The sequence below is a fragment of the Camelus ferus genome, chromosome 2, assembly GCF_009834535.1.
Source record: "Camelus ferus isolate YT-003-E chromosome 2, BCGSAC_Cfer_1.0, whole genome shotgun sequence".
Lineage (NCBI taxonomy): Eukaryota > Metazoa > Chordata > Mammalia > Artiodactyla > Camelidae > Camelus > Camelus ferus.
In genome coordinates this window covers 6,011,947-6,033,824 of record NC_045697.1, presented here as the reverse complement: position 1 = coordinate 6,033,824, position 21,878 = coordinate 6,011,947, and the positions used below count along the sequence as shown (strand labels likewise).

The 21,878-nt window shown below is 50.2% G+C and overlaps 1 protein-coding gene across 1 annotated transcript in view; it reads left to right on the top strand.

Moving 5' to 3' along the window:
- SLC2A9 (solute carrier family 2 member 9) overlaps nucleotides 1-21,878 on the top strand; it is a 201,561-nt gene that overhangs the window by 107,720 nt on the left and 71,963 nt on the right. The window contains 2 exon segments of the mRNA XM_032496859.1: nucleotides 7,350-7,448; nucleotides 8,836-8,911. Coding sequence (XP_032352750.1) covers nucleotides 7,350-7,448; nucleotides 8,836-8,911 — 175 coding nt within the window.

Below are 21,878 nucleotides of genomic sequence, written 5' to 3'. Positions count from 1 at the left end.
AGCGATTCGCAGCGCTTGGCACAGGGCAGGCACTTAATAAATGTTAACTGTTGCTGTGGGTTGAATGGTGGCCCCTGAAAATCCGTATGTTGACACTCTAGCCCCTAGTATCTTAGAACATGACCTGACTTGGAAATAGGGTCACCGCAGATGTCATTAGCTAAGATGAGACCCCCCTGGAGCCCTGATCCAACATGACTGGTGTCTTTATAAAAGGGGGAGTTTGGACACAGGCTCACACAGGGAGCACCACGTGAATGCTGACGTTAGGCCGCAAAAGCCAAGGAGCTGCGAGAAGCTGGGAGAGAGGCCTGGGACAGACCCTTCCCCACACCTTCAGAGGGAGTCGGCCCTGCCACTGCCTTGATCTTGGACTTGTAGCCTCCAGGCCTTCTGGAGAAGAAATTTCTGCTGCTTAAGCCACTCAGTTTGCGATTCGTTATGACAGCAACCCCTGGCAAACGAGCCCAGTCATTGTTGGTTATTAGCATTCCTGAAGAGAACCAAACGTATGTTACAGAAAGACGTGAGCATGCCCTGCTGCCTCCTAAAATCCTGGGAGATGAAACGGAGCCAGAGCGTCATTCTTTCAACATTCAGCAGGTGCCAGGTGGGCCCCTGCCCTGTGCCAGGCATGGCCCAGGTTCGCAGGATGCACCAGTGGCTGAAAGAGACACAGGTCCTTGCCCAGGAGGAGGCGAGCTCCCAGCGGGGGGACCAACCAAAACAATGGCACGAGCGAGCGGGCACCTGCAGGGTGGTTAGAAGGTGTGGGAGGCTGTGAGGACAGTAGAGCAGAGCAGCGGGATGGAGAGGTGGGGCGGGTTGCTGTATTAAATACCATGGTCGGGATCCAGGGCTGAGGGAGCTGTCTGTCACCCAGACACCCGGGGAAGAACGTTCCAGGCAGAGGGAGTAGCCAGAAGGAAGGCTTGCATCAGTCAGACCCCAGCAGGAGTCGGCCCAGTGACCGGAGGGGTCAGAGGACAGACGAACTCGGGGTTGGCGGGTCTGTAGGGTGGGTGGGCCACGCATCAGGAGCCGTGACCTTCAGTAGAGGGACACAGCCAACCAAACTTCACCTGTAGGAAGGGGACCGGGGGACCATCCCCAGGTTCCCTTCCCTCCTTCTGATTTCTTACTGCTGCCTTGTTGGCGGACACCCTCTGGAGGCAGCGGGCTAGGGGGCCTGTTGATCTGGTCCTGTGGATCCTTATCCAGGACACAGGGCATCTGGAGAGGCAGACGGTGTCTAGAAGAGGCTTTACATGGGAGTAGGAACACGCCTGCAGGTTTGAAGGATGGCAGGGGGGCTGGGGATCTGGAGGGACTCAACCCAGGGGATCAAAAGCAGAATGCCATGTTGCGTTAGGAAAGGATCCCTCCGGCCACTGTAAAGAAGTAGGTGTAGGGGAGGGGTGTGGGGAGGACGGAAGCGGGGAGACTGTTAGGAGGCTTGAAAAGAGGCTGCTTTGCCCAGTGAATCATCAGACTGAACACGCTCTAAAGCTGGCACCAAAACTGAGTTCAGTTCATCTTCCTCTGCGGAGGAAACCCTTCCACCGCTGAACGACGACTCTGCGGCATTTCTATGGGTCACAACGTGGCAGGAAGAAACTTCCCCCCCACAGCCTCCACTGAGAGATTAAGTCCCCAGTTTATCGAACAAAGGTTACAGGAACTTAGCAGAGGTGGGTGCCACAGCAAACAAAAGCAGAACCAGAGTTCTCCCTTGGCCCCCAAACTCCCTGGAAGGCGTGGTGGCTGTCAGAGGCTCCATCCAACCAGGCAACACCCACCAGAGCTGAGGAACTAAAATTCAGGCTGAGCAGCTTTTTGGATCCTGCGCTCACATCATCATTCAAGAAGCACTCAGGCCATCTGTGGCCTCGGTGGGAAGTCTGCATGTGGGCATGGGGACTCTCCTGGTTCTGAGGGCTCCTCCTCACGGGAGGGGGGTTAGAAGGGGAGTGAGGAAGACGGCGTGCAGAGTCAGGACAGGCAGTTTCTCCCTGGGAGCCATCTCCCCGCCGTCACTGCTCCCACCCACTCCCAACACTGATAATAGCTTCCGTCAGGTGGTTCTGTTTCTGAGTTTGGCCAAGGACATTCCCTGACTCCCAGGATATGTGCCTGATGCTTCATTTTTCCACCAAACATCTTCTGATCTCCTCCCGATCTCTCCGGTAGCCTCCTTCGGCTCCCCTGTGTCTGGGCTGCCCTACAGCTTCCTGCATCAAAGGAAGGTGGAGACATGCCTCGGGGCTCCAGGCTCCTGATGTGAGCACACTGATTCTGAAGCCAGCTGGCCACTCAGTGTCTCTTTCTCAATTCCTATTCATTAAGGACCAATTTTTTTCCATTTGCCCAGAGTTGAGAACAGTTTAAACTATGATCATAAGCCTCTCAAGGTCTACCTTTTCCTTTCTCGAGATGGGCAGGAGGGTGAGATGTGTTCCCCTTAGAAGTTACGGCAGCTCTGGCCTCAAGCCACTTCTCAAGTGACTGGAAAGGAAAAGATTCTCCCAGGACTTGGGAACCTGGAGGGGCCTGGTCTGCGGGCCGCCTCTCCTGCTCTCCCCGTGGGCTTCAATCCATGTCTGACTGTGCCCTTTGGTTGAAATGTCTCAAGACCATTTTAATCTATTATACTTGGGGATCACAGACCACCCTGGAATAACAATCATTTAAACAGTTACTTTTTTCATTCTTCAACCTTTGACCCAAACAGATACACATGTCTCACACACATTCATCTTTTAAACAGAAATTTCCAAACAAAGTTTATGTTTCAGTGAATTATTTTCAGCTTTCACTTTAGAGAGAGCCTGTTCCAAGTCGAAAATGACTTCTGAGACCCCGTCTTCTGAACACAGACTGAAAAACTCCATTAACTGGCAGATAACCACAGCTTTCCATGGCCTCTGCTTCTTTTCAGACCGAGATTTGTGAAAGCAAAGATGAGCGCTGGCATATTTAAAACAGAAGCACTAGGCGTTCAGAGTAACACTGAAGCTTGACGGTTTCCTCAGGCACTCTGCCTTGGTGGCAGAGCTGAGCTGGTGATAATGAAGCCATTCCCTGTTCCTTTCCCCCATCCTTCCATAACTGAAGCTTTAGCAATAATCCAGTTTCTGCCTGGGGCGTCACTCACTGCTGGTGTGGCAAGAGCTCCTCAGGGATCCCGCCAGCCCCAAAGTGTCAGGGTCAAGGGCAACCATTTGGGATACGTGGGGGCTGTCCCCAGTCTGGGAGGCATCTTGCTCCAGTGTTCCGACTGCGTGTGTGTGTGTGTGTGTGTGTGTGTGTGTGTGTGTGAGACACAGTAGGTTTGAAGAAATGGCGATGGTAGTTATCCCACCGTATTTCTGCAAACCTCGTCTGCCCTGCTCTGCACGCGTTCTGCTAGGCGAGGGGCCGGCCCATAATTGCAGAAGCACACAGTGCATAGTTGCTTAACTGAGTGAGACTCGGTTAAAGCCATTGGAGGAAAGAAGCATCCGCTAACTAGACGGAGCGCTCTGCCTCTGGCTGGGGTCCACGCCCTCTGCCCCAAGCAGTCAGCTCGGATGTTCTGAGGGAGGCTGAGCTCCCACCAGCAGAACCTTCTTTTTCTGGAGCCCTGCACACTGTCAGCCCATGTGGCCCGTGTGCTCATGAGCAGCAAATCAAGCCAGGTGAAGGCTGAGTTCAGCGGGAACCAGCAGAATCAGAAAAGGGCCGGCCTGGAATAGGACAGAATGAAAGGGTAACTTCCATGATCTTGTAGAGGAAGGAGCTCTCCCAGGACCCCGCCATCCCTAAGATGTCAGGGATTCTGCCAAGTGCTGAGCAAGTCAGACACTTTATGCTCAGCTGTATACACAGAATGCAACATAGACAGAGATCGACCTATAAAATTCACAAGAAGTGATGTATGTAAAAGACTTTAAAGGCACATTAAGTCAAATTTGGAGGCTTAGATTGAGTCATATTTGAAATACATGAAATACATGTTTTCCTCCCTCCATCCCTTTCTTCTTTCTTCATGTGTTTAATCATTTAACAGACAAGGAGCCAAGCCCTGCTCTCCATCAGACTTGTGCTGCCTGTATTGGTTTGCTAGCGGTGCATAACAAAGTATCACAAACGAGCAGCTTCAACACAGAAATTTATCGTCTTGCATTCTGGAGGTCAGAAGCTGGAAACCAGGTGTTGGAGGGTAGATTCCTTCTGAGGCTGAGGAAGACTCTGTTCTAGGCTTCTGCCCTAGCACCTGGAGATTTGCTGACAATCCTTGGCATTCCTTGTAGAAGCATCACCTGACCTCTGCCTTCATGTTCACATGGTGTTCTCCCTGTGTGCGTGTCTGTGTCCGCATTTCCCCCTCTTTATAAGGATACCAGTCATCCTGGATTAGGGCCTACCCTAGTGACCTCATTTCAACTTGATTACTTCTGTAAAGATCCTATTTCCAAATAAAGTCACATTTTGATGTACCAGGGATTAGGACTTCAACCTGTCTTTTTTGGAGAGGACACATTTCGACTCATAACATTCCCCAAGGGCATAAGAGCCCAAACTGGAAAAAGCCCAAGTCTCCATCAACCGATGAGTGGAGAAATAAATGTGGTATATCCAGTCAATGAAATACTACTGAGCACTAAAAAGGAATCAACTATTGATACATATACAACACGGATGAATCTCAAAAGCATTTCAATAACCAGTGTGGAACTCTCATCTGATCTAGACTAATCTAGACTAATCTAGACTGATGAAAAGCATATTAGTGGTTGCCTGGGGCCAGGGGAGGGCACACAAAGGAACTTTGAAATGACAGAAATGTTCTGTATTTTGATGTGGCCAGGGTTTTATGGGTGTATAAATCTGTCAAAACATACCAAACTGTACGATGATTAAAATGGGTACATTTTTACTGAATCTAACTACATATCCATCAATGAAGTTGATTTTAAAATACCATTATTATTCCACATTTGGTCCTAGCACTGTGGGGTGGGCAGAAGGTGCATGTACATGGCTGCTGAATGACCCTGGCTCAGGAGTCCCCAGAGGGACTTTCTTGGGAGCATCAGGAGACAAACAGGTCATCCCCAGCTAACGCCAGTAACCTTCAGAGGCTGCTGTTGACGTTGAGTTAATGTCTTCTCTAATGATTTCAATGTTGAGTGGAAATACCATGTTTACTGTAATGCCTTTCGATGGACTGCGCTTCAGTGCTATTTAAAGGGGGAAGAAAGGAGCCCTGCAAACTTGACCTTCCATCCACTAGGATGGAGAGGGTTGTTTCCATCTCTTCTTCCTCTTTCACAGCCATTTCCTTGGCGTCTTCCTAGACCACATTTACAGAGTGTTTCCAAATCAAGGACAATATTTCCAGCTTTACTTTGGCTCACATTACTGGTTCACGCAGAGGCTTCAGTGACACGAAACGGCCAAATTCCTGCCCCCAACCAAGTACTCAAATGCTGGCATCATGGTGTGAGACAGTGATTATCAACTGGTTTGTGTTTGGGGTACACTTTCTGACTCTGAAATTGATGGTGGTGCCTTTGAAGAAACTAAAACAAACAAACAAAAAAACCCCGAAACAATGAAAAATACTAAAAACACTGAAGTCAGTAACAAGTTCAATGTGACAGTGCAGCACATGTCAATCTCAGTGTAACAGCCTCGGTGCTCAGTGTCTCCCGATGGCTGGTGCAGTTGTCTTGGTAATTTCTCCAGTCATTTTAGTGCCCTGTCACTGGGGACACTAGCCAAAGCCCCCAAGATGCTTATGAGGTGAAGCCCCCACACGGTCCAGTTATGAGTGGCCATGGCCTCCAGTGCCAGTGTAACTTTAGACTCTTAGACCTTTAACCATAAGAATGGCTCTGACATCCTTAATTGTAGCAAAAACACATTCTATGCAGTGATGAAAATTTGCCAGTGTGAGTATTGAAAATCATTGAAGACCAGGAAAAAGTAAAGATTTGTGACTCAGGAGCTAGGGATTTGCATCTCCAAGTTTTAGCTAGTCTTTTTTTTTTTAAGCAAAAATGTTGTATAAAAGATTTGGAAAAGACTGAAAAATAACAAGTGAACTAAGAAGCCAATGTTATCCCCCAAGCGGAGGTAGCCGTTATAAACTATTTTTGTTTATATTTTTCTAGAGTGTGTTAGTTTCACATAACTGTAATTTATAGAACTGTACATAAGTTGGTATACCTTTATGCCCAGCTCTTTTCACTTAAAATCATATCCTGAGGATTTTTCTATATTATTTTAAGTTCTTTTAAAAATATGAATTCCTACGTAATTATCATCTGGATATTCCAGTGTTTATTTAAGCAATTCACTTATTGATGGACCTCTTGATGGTCGTGTGATGGTCCCTGAGTTACTTCATCCCTCTGATCCTCAGCGTCCTCTTTCTGTGAAATTGCAGCAGGAGGAAAGAGGAGAGGATGGCACTGGACATAATCAGAAGATTTATTTGTGTTTTGAACACAGCCTCTTATTAACCCTCCCCACCCTGCAGACAGCCTTGTTGGAGGGTACTTGGTCCTTCTGTCACAGATAAAGGCCCTGGAGCTCTGGGAGGGGGAGTCGTGCACCGGAGTCCACACAGCTGGAAAGCGGCAGACCCAGGATATGAGCCCCAGGCTGCCTGTCTCTGAAACTTCCATCAGGATGTTTTTGGGCCGTTGGCATTTGAAGGAGCTCAGTGAAGAGTCTGTGCTTACCCGCCTGAGATGGAAACACAGGGACAGCTGGACGGAGGCTGGTGACAGCCCTACAGCTGCGGGAAGCTGGGTTGGGGACATGGTTTCAGGGGCTGCAGTCACCTCGGGTTACGGATCTCACACTCCAGAATGAAGCTGACCTGCCCGGGCACAGGCAGAGTGAAAAACAGCGGAGCCTTCTCTGCCCACTCCCACCCCTGGACCTCTGCCCTGGGAGTTGCCCCTAGAGCACCCACGACACGACATGACACGGAGGGATGGAGAATGCTTGCCTCCCGCCCACTGGAGCCAAAGGTGGGGGAAGGGCTGGGAACCACATACGTTCTGTAGCTTTTCCAGACTCCCAGCAGATAAGCCCACCGTCCCCAATGAGGAAGATTAGGGGAAATGTGAGTGTGTGGACACAGCCAGTGCCCATGATCTGTCACTTTATCCTCCCTGCCTTTCCTCCTTTCTCAAAGAGATGTTTCCTCCTGGTTGTGGCAGCGGAGGAAGTGGCCAAGAGTCTCCAGCTGAGAGCCCTTTAGCCATGACCCCAGTGTGGTTCCCAGCACCATGGTCCCCTTCGCTTGCTGCCAAAAGTGGAGTCATAACTGTCTCTCTCTGACCCTGACCTAGGGCTTGGCCATCGAGCACGTGGGACGGAGACCCCTCCTCATTGGCGGCTTTGGGCTGATGACGCTCTTTGGGATCCTCACCATCACACTGACGCTGCAGGTGAGGACACGTGTCTGTCACTCCCCAAGCGAGGTCTGTGTGGGCCTGGCTTCAGCCCCAGTGCTTTTAGGCCTTTGGCCTGGGGAGTCCCCCAAAGAGCCTGGCCCCTTCCTCCTCCCAGGGCTCCCTCCTCAACTGGCTTCTCTTGCTTTTCTGACTCAGGAAGCCCTTCTGCCTCTTGGATACCTCCTCCTCCAGGAAGGCTTCCCTCACCCCACATCTGAGGGAGACACCCTCCTCTGTGTTCCCAGGGACCCCAGAGGCAATTCTGCAACCTCATCACATAGCAGTGGCTTTCACTGTTGACACATCTCTCTCTCCCGATGGACAGTGAGTTGTGGGGGTGAGGACCACGCCTCTATCATTTCCACATTCCCACCTCCCAGCCCAGTGCATGGTGCCCAGGAGGAACTTGGAACGATCTGCAAATGGATGGCTGGATGGGTGGATGGATGGATGTGTGGGTGGATGGATGGATGGATGGATTGACCAACGGATGGGTGGATGGGTGGATGGATAGGTGGATGAATGACCTAGCAGAGAGCCATACAAGAGCTTGCAAGGCTCCTCCCAACCCTAGACCCCCCTGCAGCAGGAGCTGGAGGACTTGGCACGGAGGGGCCTCCCTCTCCCCCCGCCCTCTGTTCTGGACATTTGCCGCTCACCCCTGCCTGTCTCTCTTGTGCCTCCATGCCCTTGCCCACGCAGAACCCTCTCCGGGAACTCCTTTCCTTTCCTTTTCCCCCGGCTGACTTCAGCTCAGCCTTCGAGGTGAGCACAGACTCCTCCCACCCTGAGTCTCTCCAGACTGGGCTCAGGTGCCCCAGCACCTGTTCCCACACTCATCATGTCCCAGCGCCAGTGACACCATGTTCTCATCAACCATCCGGTCTGCTAGAGCGGCGGCAATTTCCTAAACGTCCTTCCACACCCAGCGTGAAGCCACCCCCACGTGCTAGACAAGTGACAGCCCCTCCAGGCACATTTAATGACAGGAGTTAAGTCATCTTACACCTCGTCAGGACAGCAGGTGTAGAAATACAGTGTTTTACATAATAATAGGGATTGACTAAGAGCATTTTTGAAATGTGATAATGCCTGTAAAAATGTCTCATATTGCCTGCTTCCATCTAAGCCCTCAATACATGTTAGTTATTCATTTATTGACCACCTACTGTGTGCCAGGACTGTGCTAACCTCTTCAAAGGCAACATCCCATTTCACTCCCTCATCTGTAAAATCGGCGATGGGATAGCTTAGGGGTCATCCTTGTCCCAATTTTACAGACGCTGAAACTGGGGCTCAGAGATAGAAAGTGACCTGCCCCAGGTCACACAGCTGGATCGAGGAGGAGCTCCTTCCCTGCCCAACGGCTGCTCTCTCGCAGGACCAAGCTCCCTAGATCCACTACCTGAGTATCATGTGCATTCTGGCCATCATCGCCTCCTTCTGCAGCAGGCCAGGTAAGGCGTCCCTCCTTCCTCACTGGCTGGCCCAGGGACTCACGGCGCCACCAGGGTGGGGTGTCTCAGTACAGATGACTCCTTGGGGTCCAGGGAGGGGCGAGGGCCACTGAGGATGGAGGGGGAAGAGAGTCCACCTGTTTAAATGCAGCGACTGCCTTCATTTCCATCCCACCGATGGATGGGTAACGGGCTCCCCAAAGATGCATAGACAATAGCGTACGACAGCCCAGCAGCTGGGAGCCGCTGCGAGAGCTGTGAGCCGGATACACTGGTTTGGGGTGAATCAAAGCTACTCGGTTACAGTCTGTGCCCACAGAGAAGCTCCAGCTTAGTGTGGAAGATACAGGGATGAGACGATGACGATGTCCGAGACGCAGTGGTCATTGCCTGTGTGCTGTACTTGTGTGTACACGTGTGTACACGCGTCCTGGTGTGTGCCAAGCACTTGATGTGTGCTCACTACTTTAGGGCTCCTGGTAGCTCAGGAAGAGGCAGAGATGGGCACCTCCTTGCACAGAGCAAGGAGTGATGGACTTGTCGACTCCCAGGTCCCTCATCACCCACTTACACCTGTGTAGATGTGAAGTCTTCAGAGCCTCAGTTTACCCAGGGACCCATCTTCAGTCCCAGCTCTGCCGCTTTCCTAGTAGGAACATCCTCTCCTCTCCTGGGGCCTCAGTCTCCTCATCTGTCAAATGGCCAGGGTGGGTGGGACCGAGGGCCCTGCCCTCCCCTGGCTCTGGGTCTGGATCCCACCGGGGCCCATCACAGGCCAGGGTGGGACCAGGAAGGTGGTTCAGGGAGGTCTGTTGTACAGACCTCTCCGGGAGGGGCTGCCGCGCTGCGTCTCTGCCCTGGTTCCTATGTTGATGAAAACAACACTAAGTTTCTATGAGAACAAATGGAGCTGAATTTCTCTCTCTCCTTTTGTGCTGCTGATTTTCAGGGGCCACCGTGTTTCATGTCCCATCCCTACCTGGGACCACAGAATGTTATAATGAGATGGTGGAATGGGCTGTAGAATGACTGGGGGGAGGCACCAGGCACTCACACGTGTGCGCGCATGCACACGCACATACACACACACACACACACACACACACACTGCGCTGCCATGATGAGACGGCTGGAGGAAGGGGAAGGCACCTTCCAGGCGGGGTGGCTAATTAACAGGAGGATGAGTGAGGAGCACACGTTGCAGGTGAAGGAGGTTCAAGGAGGGGAGGTGTTCAGCCCCACGCAGCCTCCACGTGTCCCCCCACCATGGGCAGCATTCACAGCGGTGCCCCTGGAGCTGGGCGGCCAGTGGCTCTGGGCGAGGCCTGGGGACACTGGGGTGCAGACCCAGAGGGGCAGTCTCTGTGCTCACAGGGCTTCTAGGCTGAGATGACACCTGCCCAGTGAGATACACGGGCACACACACACCACTGGACACAAACACTCACAGACACACAGGTATGCACACCACACCCGTGCACCCACATGCCCTACATGCACGCATACTCTCCATCACATCATCCCGGTTCACTTCCTTCCCAGCATCTTTCCTGGCCTCGTCAGCTCACGGTCTGCTCATTTGTTTAACACAGGGATTGACAGACTGTTTTCTGTAAAGGGCACAATAGTAAATATTTTACAGGCCACGCAGCCTCAGTCGCAACGATGCAGCTCTGCAGTGCAAGTGCAGCCCCAGGCAGTGCAGAGGAAGGGTACATGGCTGTGTCCCAATAAAACTTTACCTACATGAGCAGGTGGAGGGCCAGATGTGGCCTGTGGGTGGTGGTCCGCGGAGGCCGGGTTTCATGTGTCTCCCCCTGACTAGAATATAAGCCCCACGAAAGGACCTTGTATGTGGTTCCTTATCTTCCCCTGAGAACCTAGCAAGTATTCCAGACACGTTAAGGGATGGGTGACAGAAGTGAGTAAGGAGCCAGGAAGGAGGGATGCAGGCTTTGGGAGCAGGTGTGACAGTGGCTTTCTAGCTGGTGGAGGCCACAGGCCCCCAGTTCTGCCATATCCCTGAAGTTCCTTAGGAAGAGGCAGCTGGGTTTCATGATGTCAGTGGAAATATGGAGGAGGCATTAGCCAACTGCATGTACTAAAAGGATTAGCTAAGCTGATACCAAAATTCTTTATTAGAGAAAGAACAGACGTAGGTTTAATTCTATTCAAATCAATTACACAAGCATTTATTGAGCACCTGCTCTGTGCTAAACTGGAGGTGGAGGCAAAGATAAAATAGAACTAGATTTTTAAATCTCGAAGTCCGAACTGAAGAGTATGTACTGTTGTTGGAAACGTCCAATCACTTTCTCATCTCTGCAACAAATAGACGGCACACCTGCTATAGGGCCCAACAACACCTTAACCGCAGACAAAAAGAATGGTCTCATTGCTTTTAACCCAGCCTTACTAACTTAAAAAACGGTCCTGAGGTCACTGACTTAGCAAAATGATCCTTAATAATGCATTCTTGAGCAGTGCACTTCAACTGCCTGACGGATCGGGTCGGAATTCTGAGTCATGTTAACATCGGTGTATTGGTCAGCATAATGCTAGCTGCCTAACAAATAGGTCCCCAATGGCCACAGCTCCCACAGTAAAACTCACCTCCTCATCCGTGTAACCATCCACAGCCAGTGTCCCTTTTAGGTGGGTGGCTTGGACCCAGGCTCCGTCGGTGCTGTGGCTCTACCAGTCCTGGGGATGCACTGTCCATTGCATCCAGTAGGCAGGAGAGGGAAATGCACATGGAGGAAGCTTCTTAAGAGCCTTGACCCAGAGTAACCCCATCTCTTCCATTCATATTCCAGTGGTGAGGACAAGTCACAGGGCCAGACTTAGAGGCATAGGGGCTGGGAAATGGAGGCCCTGCTGAGCAGCTGCTCACCAGCAAGAGCTTTGTGCTGTGAAAGGTGCATCACAGATAATTCGGGCAGCCAGGAATCTCTGCTGTGAGCATGGCCTGTACCTGAAACACCAGTTCCCCCAAAGTGCCAGTTCTGGCCTGAGACCTAGAAGGACTTGTGGGTGCTCATAATGACCAGAGAGCTCAGAAGGGCCCAGGACAGGCGCTGTCACTGCTGGGCTGTTCTAAGAGGGAGGCAGGGCAGGTTACCACAAGTGATTTGATTAAACCCAGAGGCAGTGACTAGGGTCCTCTCTGGCCCCATCCTGCCCTTTGCCCTGCCCTTGCCACACCAGTAATGGCGTTCGGGCATTAACCTTTCTTGGTTGTGCCCGTGCTGGGTGCCTTACACATCACCCCTACTCTGCACATTAGTCTTGAAACTAGAATTAACCACCCTCATTGACAAATGAGGAAACTGAAGGCCAGAGAGGTTACAAAGTCCCCAACATAAAACTGCTGGTAAGTGTTGGAGTCAAGATTTGAACCCAGATTCTTTAAAACCCTGTGCTTTTTTACCCATTGCAGAGGATGAGAATTCACATCCATGCACAGCTCTGAATTTTTTCAACACATTCCCCCTGGCCCCTGATCTAGTCTTCACACCAGTTTCTGATAATAACAGTTATTGAGCACTTCCTATGTACCAGGTCGTGTTCCAAGTGCTTTAATTCTTGTAAAAATAACTACATGAACACACCCCAGAGTCCAGTTGTCAAAATAAAATCACAATAAGCAGACACGTTTTCGGAATCAAACTTTACTGATAATTCTCAGGACACCACTCATGATAAAGCACAGGTGAAGTCTAAAACCATCAGTGCAACTCCCCAGATTCTTCCCTGCACGTTAGAGGGCCTTCCGGTCCAGGTTAAACTTATAAGGCCTCTAAATAAAACATGCAGGGAATACACTTATACACAGGAACTATTTTACTCATAAAGCATCTTCATTTCATACTTGGATAATTACACAGCTGACACTGGCATTTTCCAGTGGACTGTCCCCGTAGCTACACATTCCATTCTAAATAGACCAGGGATAGCCTACTAAGAAGCATTTTGCACATAAGGACTCTCTCTTATCTTTCTGCCAGAAAATACCATTACAAGGATGGTTTAGCAAGCTTACGAACAGAATGGACTGGGTTATTTTTTTTTCCTCCCTCCCTATCCCAGGTGATAAAAGATGCATTATAGGTAAGCTGTGATAGCTTTCCTTCCCAAACTAATTTTATTCCCATTTTATAAATGAAAAAACCCAAAGAACACATTAAGTAATTTTCCCCAAATCACTGCAGCTAAGAGGCAAGGGCTGGATTTGAACCTACACCATCTTAGCCTGCCGTCTTCACTCTGATCTGTGCACGTGGTCAAAACTCATCGGCTGTTTGCTAAAAGGTGGTGCAATTAGCCCCTTTTGAATTGACCTGCAGGGCCGACACAGAGAATTGGGGTTAAGAGGGGAAGCTTCTGTCTTTATCTGCTTAGGCTGCGTCTACTCTGGGTCGATGTGAATCAGTCCTGTGTGTGTCTACACAGAAAGGTAGAATTCTGCCATTCGTGTCTAGTTGTCAGATCTCCAGGGCTGAAGGTCAATTTAGAGCAGTTTGATTTTCATGGTTTCCAGCTGTTCCTGCTTCAGATACTATCTGCACACCGAGGTCAGGATGGGTCCTTCTTCGTCTCTTAAACTCAGATACTTTCTAAATCATAGCACTCGGTATTGACGCAAAGGCTGAGCTGACACGCACGGAGCTTCACAATGAACTGGGGCAGAGCAGCACATGGGAACAATTTCAAAGCTGGTGGGGGACATCCGAGACCCTTTGGCAGATGAGGAATTATGCCCGGGAGCTGGGACGAATTAGAACTAAGACATCCCAAGTTCATAAAAGAACAGAAAGGTTTTCAGTCCAGTTATTCATTGGACACTTAAGTCTCATTGAAGATTTCCCTGCCAGGAAGTCCTCCAACCATGACTTGATTGCTTCCATTGATGGGGAACTCACTAGCTGACAAAAAGTTCAACATCAGCAAACTAGGGCCTGTAAGCCAATTCTGGCCCATGGCCTTTCATGTATGACCCACGAGCAACGAATGGCTTTTACAATTTAAAAGGAAAACAGGAAGAATGTGTGACAGAGACCAGACGTGGTGGCCAAAAATAACCCTGATCTATTTCCTTTCTGAGCTTTTTCAGAAAAAGTTCGCCACCCTCTCTAGAGTCCCTCCATTCTGACATTTGGAAGAAGGAGAGTGAGCTAGTTTAAGAGGGAAAGAAAGATGAATTTCCACACAGCAGGACCAGCCAGCAAAAATGCCAGAATGTAAAAGGAAGTTAATGGCAAAGGAAACACCAGTGACCCAGCTGGACCAGAGCAGTGGTCCCCAAACAGTGCTGAATCACCTGGGGAGCTTCTAAAAGTCCGAATGCCCGGGCTGCCTCCACAGCCAACCAAACCCTGGTCTCGGGGTGGGACCTGGTCCCACAGTTTCTAACACTCACGCGTGATTCCAGCCCTGCAGCCAAATTTGGAAATCCCTGGGCTAGAGCCTTGTTTTTCAGCCTTGGCTGAACACTTTACAATCCCCCGGGTGGCTTAGAGACTGACAGTGAACGCTGATTCAGGCCTCAGCAGACGCCAGCTCAATGGCACCTCTGGGGTGGCGCCGGCGAGCTCGGGTGGGACACGGCACAGAGGACGAGTCTGGAGCCAGTCCAGGGAGCCTGGGGCATCACACTAAGATTCGCGATTTTATCCTGAGCTCCAGAGAGGTCTGCTGGGGGAAATCTTAAGCATGAACTTCACGGGGCAGATTTGCAGTGAGAAGAGTGGATCTGGGAAGCGGATGGGAGGGTACAAACCAGTTACACAAAGAATGCAAATTGGGCTCATCCACAAACCCACCAGAAGTGCTTCCCTGACCAAAACCACAAAGCTCTGCCTTCTGTGCTTTTCCTCAAACCCTCACTCTCCTCGTGATGATCTTGTTTCCCTCCCGGTGTTTGCAAGCGCTGCTGTCTCATAACCACGCTGTGTGCTGAGTGCCTGGCACTTCAGACCCAGCTCTCCATCAGTGTCTGAGAGGGTCCCCAAGGGAGGTCCACCTGGCCCCCAGGCTCAGATTATTGCCGTGGACTCGGTTCTTGTCTTGCTGCAGAAAGAATTCAGAGATGAGAAGAGGAGGTTAAAGTAAAGTGAAGATTTATTAAAGGGTAGACAGTACACTCTCAAGGAGAGACCGGGTGGATTCAGGTGAGCATCTGCCCTGAGTTTCTTTGGCAAGTTGGTTACTTAGGGTGTGAAAATGAATGGGTGGGATAGTCATTGGGGAGGAAAGGGTCTGGGGTCATATTCCCTGATTTTCATCCTAACTCCACCTTCCCGAAGGGGTTTGTTATTTAGTCTGGATCTGAAGTGTCTTGGTGTCGGTGCATGATGGGTACTTCCAATCTGCAAGGCTAATTTTATTGAAATGAGGGCATAATGAGCAAAAGGTTACTTCGGACACTGGAGATTCTTGCCCTTTCCACCTTTCTTTGTCGGCCTCCAGGGCACTTGTCACTCCAAAATGTGTGACCACTTATCAGCCCAGAGGTTCCTGCTTTTCTTTCTCTGCCCAGCGACCCCTGTTTTTACATGATAAAGGGTTTCCTGCATTAAGCCCGTGCCCCTCCTTTCTACCCAGTTCCTGCCATTTGGCCTTTGTCCTCCTTTCTTTGCTTATATCTAGCTGTCTGCCTGCTCTAACAAAATCAGCTGTCCGTCCTTACCCTCTGCTCCCCAGACCCCCTGTGTTCACCCCGCAGCTGGGCCCCGCCCCCTCCAGCTACTGTGGCCATGAGATCAACCAGGGCTTAGAAGCTTCGCTTGGACTCACACTGACGGCACACAGCTTAAGCCCCCAGGACAATGACCTGTCCGAGGGGAGCTGCCATTTGGGTTGTGAGAGCACCTTGCATCTTCCTAAGTGGACAGGAAGGAGCAGATCCCAAGAGGAGCCACCCTAGGAGACTGGCTGGGAGACACTAGGAGATAAATGGCCGAGGGTTTCCTGGTGGGGGCCGCCCCTCCAGGATTGAATGAAAAGGCTCAACCTCCCAGGAGAGAAGCTTTAAGTTAGCCTGAGGCAGCTTCTGTGGCGAGCAGATCAACTCAAGGAGACTTGACAGGGAGCTGGAATTAGGTGAAGGCAAAGAAAGAAAACCAGAAAGGCAGTTTCCTGCCACATATTTTATTCGTGGGCATAACCCCCAGGCAGTGGCGGAGAAGCCTAATGAATGAGGCAGATGAAAGAACTTAACTTCAAGGGAAAGGAGATTGTCCCGAAGCCTGTCAGTTACAGTCTGAAAAAGCTTATGACGGCTGACTCTGTGCCCGGCACGAAGTTAAGCCCTGTAAGCGCAGTTTACGAGTGGCTGGGAAGGACGGACGCACCCTGGTCCACGCAACAGGGTGGAGTTTGATCTCAGCTCTTATGAAGGTGCACACTGGGATCTGAACGCTCCAGGGGCTCGCGCAGTACTGAGGGAGGAGATGCCAAGTGCCCAGGGAGCAGAACGGGACACCTCTATCTGTCACATGGACTTATCTGGAAAGACTGCCCACATGTACTGACCTCTGCGGGGACCATCAGGATCTCTGCCCCGCCTGCCCCTCTTGCCCACCCTGACCCTCTCCCCACACCACACATTCTCCCTGCTTCCCGGCCACACGGAGGTGCCTGCAGCTGCCCCACTGGCCACCCATGCTTGCAGAAGTCCAGCCTTTGCACATCTGTTCCCCCACCTTATCCATTTGAGGAATGGCTTCTCAGCTTTAAAAAGTCAGCGCACACTGACCCTTGAACCTTTCTTAGAACCAGACAGCCCCTCCTCCGTGCTCCCTCCGCCCCGAGATTTGCTGCTGGTCTCATTCTCTTCACCCCGTACTGCAGAGGCCGTGGCTGCTCAGTCCCATCTAACATCGGGGGTGTTGCAAAAGCAGGGACCTCGTCTCCATCCCTTCTGTGCTCCAGGCACCAGACACAGAGCCTGGCAACTGGCTAGCACTCAGGAAGTGATTGTATTTCTCACGTATTTATTCGACACTCACTCAGCAAGTCCCTACGGTGTGACGTGTGGTGTTTTCTGTGTCATTTTTCCCCACACCAATTCTCCACGTCTCTCACACCAGCTGGGCGTCCAGCCATTCGATTCAGTCCTCACGCTATCTGCCCAGAGCGAGCACAGACCCTCAAGACCAGGGCTCAGTCCCGCAGGACTCCCCGGCTTCGCACGCCAGCTGCAGCCGGGGTCCCCGGGTGACCGCATCTCCTCCTGACTGACTGCAGCGCAGGGCTTCCCAAGACCCGCCCCCTCGGGTTCAGTGCTTTGCTAGAATGCCTCCCAGAACTCTGGAACATGCTCTACCTACGACTACAGCTTATATAAAGGACACAACTCAGGAAATGGGAGAGACGCCCAGGGCGAGGTACTGGGAGTGAGTGTGGCGCTTCCGGGCCCCGTCCCGGGCCCCCACCTTCCCAGCCCCTAGCAGTGCTCACCAGCCTGCAAGCACCCCGACTCCATGTAGGAACTTCTGCGGAGGTTTCATCACACAGGCATGATCGACTCAGCCGCTGGCCAGAGCGGACTGAACTCTGCCTCTGTGGAGGTAGGAGGGTTGAGCTGAAATCTCCAGCCTTGTCAGCAAGGCCAGCTTCTCCTTGGAAACTGTCTAAGGGCCACGTGAGTCACCTTCTCAGCATAAACTCTGGCGTGGTGTTAGGGGCTCCGTAGGAACAAGGAGACGCTCCTATCACTCAGGAACTTCCAAGGGTTTGAGGTGCTCCATGCCCTCTGCCAGGAACCAGGGAGAGAGACCAAATGTGTATTCTTATTGTAGTTCCCTTGCCAGGCTCTGGGCCAGGATTGGAGATAACAGAGAGCGAGACAGACGGTGTCCCCGCCCCCGCGGACATGCCTGAAGCATAAAAGAGCAGCAGGGGCCACCACCCATGCAAGCCTGAACAGGCACAGGATAGACTAATTTTAACTGCAATTAATTTCTCCCTAATAAGAGAAATTATATACTAAGAAATGATTGGGCCAGGTAAGACTGAGCTTTGAAGCACCACAAACCACTGTCATAGTTAAGATGTTCTGTCACCAGACCCACCCCCAAGGACTAATTTTCATCCCAGTTGAGAATAATGTAGATAAAGACATAAGTTCGTTAAATTAGTACAAGGGGTTCCTTCGTCCCAGGAGGGCAAACAGGAATAAGAAACGTCCCAACTAGGAGCTCAGAGCCCAGGATTAGAGGCAGTTTCTAAGCAAAGAAAAAGAGGACGTAATCTATCATCATCGGGGAAGGAGTCTGGGTGAGAAGTTGAGGCTCAGAGAGGTTAAGTGTTTACCAAGAGTCACACAGCTGATGAGCAGGGGAGCTAAGATTCCAGTTCAGGTTAGTGTGACTCCAAAGCCTGAGTTCTTAAGATCTACAACAGGCTACCAAGATAAGGCAGAGTTAGAATCCAGGCTTCTTTTATACTAAAAGCAGAAGGAGTAAAATCAAACATTTCCTGGTTCCCATCAGCCTCCAGAGGGGATGTTAATTCCTTCCTTCCTGCGGTCAGTCACAGGTGGGCCTGCTCAGGGTGTTTCCTGTGAGCTACACAAAGGTATTTTAGCTTAATGCTCATTACCTGGGAGCCAGGGTTCCCAGAGATGGGCCATTATGTATAAGTTTAGCTCATAGGCAACATCCCTTTAGGGATGAACTTGTAGCAAGAGCAATAGAAGACAAAGGTTAGAGTAAAAGAAACAAATCCAACATGGAGTCAGATTTGTTCTCCCCGATTACAAGGGTCCCTGCTGAGAATGTATGACACACTCCACCGGGGTAATTTGAAGAGAGTTTGATGAGAAGACAAATTGCAATGGTGAAGGCAGACTACTGGGAAATGTCAAAGACCTTAATTAATTTGAAGGTCTCAGCATACGACCCAAACATCCGTCCCTCCGCCAACTGGCCATGTAGGAGGCAAAGCCATTACTGAAAGTTAATTCATCAAAAGTCAACTCCCTGAATGGTCAGATGGCTGAAAGCCAAGTCACAGAGAAAAATAATTTGCTGAATTTATCTTATCTCTTTTAACTCATCTATCAAGAATGTACAGAATTCGGTGTGGAATAGAATGGTTTTAACGCCTTTAATTGATTTCTGTCTTATGCTTCATTTTGCCTGCATAGGTGAATTTTGAACATTTTCCCTCTGTTTTTAAATTTAATTCCCTGTTGTTACAGCTGAAGGCTACTGGGGCAAGAGGAAACACAGCTGAGCAGCATAAAATATATCGGTACCCATGGTAGGAACAGTTGTCTTCCTTCCTCTCGGAATCCGTTTCGTTTCAGAGACTCATACACACAAGCAACAGGGTTTTGGGATAGCAAGAGATGCATCAACACATTTATCTTAATTTATTAGATTCCTGTGTTTGGGAAGCAAGAGTTTGGAGAACAAAGGTGCAGAGAGCAAGGGATCCCCACACAGCCGTAGACGGGGTTTCTCTTTTTACCTTATTCTTACTCTTATTCACAAATGGATTTTACATTGTTGTCTTTTGGTGAAATGACCTTGAGCCGACCATGTACCCTTCATCAGTCACTTTTCCGAGCCCTAATTCTTGGCCAGAACGAGGAGACACCAGACCCGCATGCCCCAGGTGAGCCCCGTGCCCCAGGTGACCCCCAGGGGGGCTGTGAGGCTCAAGAAAGAGGATGCTTAGTGGATGCTCTTGGAATCTCACCAGAACTTTAACAAAATCTGCATCGATCTTGGCAAGTCCTTGTTCCTTTCTGGGTCTTGGGTTCCCCATCAATGAAATGAGGGGCTGAACCAGATTTAGGGGTTCTGCAGCTGCATAGCTGTGCTTCAGAACCTTCTTCTATGGTCAGGTGGCCCACCCTGCCCCCCATCCAGGCCACTGGGTAGGCAACAGGAATGGCATTTTAACATGTTTTCTGGAAGATCCCTGAGCATCCAGTCCAGCCCAAACCACTTTCCTGTTCGTGGAAGTTTCCAGGGTTAAGGACCAACTCTGGCTGCCTGGAGACCCACACCCAGGTGAACTGGCCAAACTGTGCACTGGCCACTCACTTCTCCCATACGGACCCTCAGGGCAATAGTAAAGGTCGTACGACAATGGTGACAGTGTGAACAATCGTGTGTTTAGCCAGCATTCCGGGTTCTGTGCTGAGTATTTCTCCCCAGCAGTCTCACCCAGCCCTCACACCAGCGTGCTGGGCAGAACGTCTTGTTCCTACTTTGACCACGAGGAGGCTGAGACTCCAAGTGGTTATGACTCTTATGGGTCACGTGTGCAGGTGCCCTGGCATCAGAGGGCTGGCAATGTTTGTGCTCTTTACTCCTGTAGTGGGGGGAATATTGACCCCCTAAGACTCACGTCCATTCAGGATCTCAGAATGTGACCTTGTTTAGAAATAAGGTCTTTGCCAATGTCATTGGTTATGGGTCTCAAGAGGAAATCACCCTAGATTCAGGGTGGGCCTCAAATCCAATGACTAGTGTCCTTATAAGACATGGAGAGGACACAGAAAGACACACAGAGGGCAAGGTGAAGATGGCAGAGGTTGGGGTGATGTGGCTACCATCCAAAGAACACCATGGTTGGCCGGCGACACTGCAAGTTAAGAGGCACAGGATGGTTCCTCCCTCACAGAATCCAGAGAAAACCAAGCCTGCCAACACCTCGATTTCAGATGTCTAGACTCCAGACCTGAGAGAGAATAAATATCTACTGTGTTAAGTCACCAGGTTTATGATGATTTGTTAGAGCAGCCACAGGAAACTAATAGAGCCACACAGTTGGCAGGAAGATACTTCCTCGCATCCAGGCAGCTGTCGATGCAGGGCCTGTGGGCTTTGGGAATGACAGCTTTCCATCATCTAACCATCCTCATCCCCATCATCGTTAACCGCACAGATGGGGGCCAGCTGCTCACCAAGTCCACGGTGGGCATTCTGCTTATCCAAGAAGACCAGAGAGAATTTTCTCAATTAATATCATCTTCCTTAAGCAGAGCACCTGTTCAGAGGTAGGTACTCTGCCACATTCACCCTGATCTTCACTGCATCCTGCCAATGAAACACCCTACTCCTGACGAGGACACCTGGGCTCCGGGAGCCTGCTTTACCCGCATCCCAGGGCACGTGGCTGGCCCAGGATTGGCACCCATTTCTTCCTGACTTTGATGTCACCTTTCCTGCCATTCTCTCTCCTGTTTTTCCAAACACCTAGTTTCCCTGCTTATCTCTTTCCCACAGCCTAAGACAGAGTTAATTAGCGAGCTTATCTCCTAAGGCAGTGTGAACTTGGAAATGTGGCTGTGCTCTGATTTCTGGCTAAATTGTCTCCAGATAGGATGGTCCCTCAGATGCAATCCCAAGAAAACATGTCCTGAGAGAGAACTTGAGCCCTCCAAGGGTTCCACGCAGAAGGCTGGATTTGCAACAGAAATGTGGAACGTTTTTTATGAACAACTATATGGAAACAAAATGGATAACCTAGAGGAGATGGACAAGTTTCTGGAAACATATAGTCCACCAAGACTGAATCAAGAAGAAACTGACCACTTGAACAAACCGATCACTAGAAATGAAATCGAATTAGCAATAAAAAACCTCCCTACAAATAAAAGTCCAACCAGACGGCTTCACTGGGGAATTCTACCAAACATACAATGAAGAACTCATACCAGTCCTTCTCAAACTCTTCCAGAAGATTGAAAGGAGGGAATACTCACAAACTCATTCTATGAAGCCACAATCACCCTGATACCAAAACCAGGCAAAGACACTACCAAAAAAGAGAATTACAGACCAATATCACTGATGAACACAGATGCAAAAATCCTTACCAGATTATTAGCAAATAGAATGCAACAGCACATAAACAAGATTATACACCATGATCAAGTGGGGTTCATCCCAGGGACACATGGGTGGTTCAACATACGCAAATCAGTCAATATAATACATCACATCAA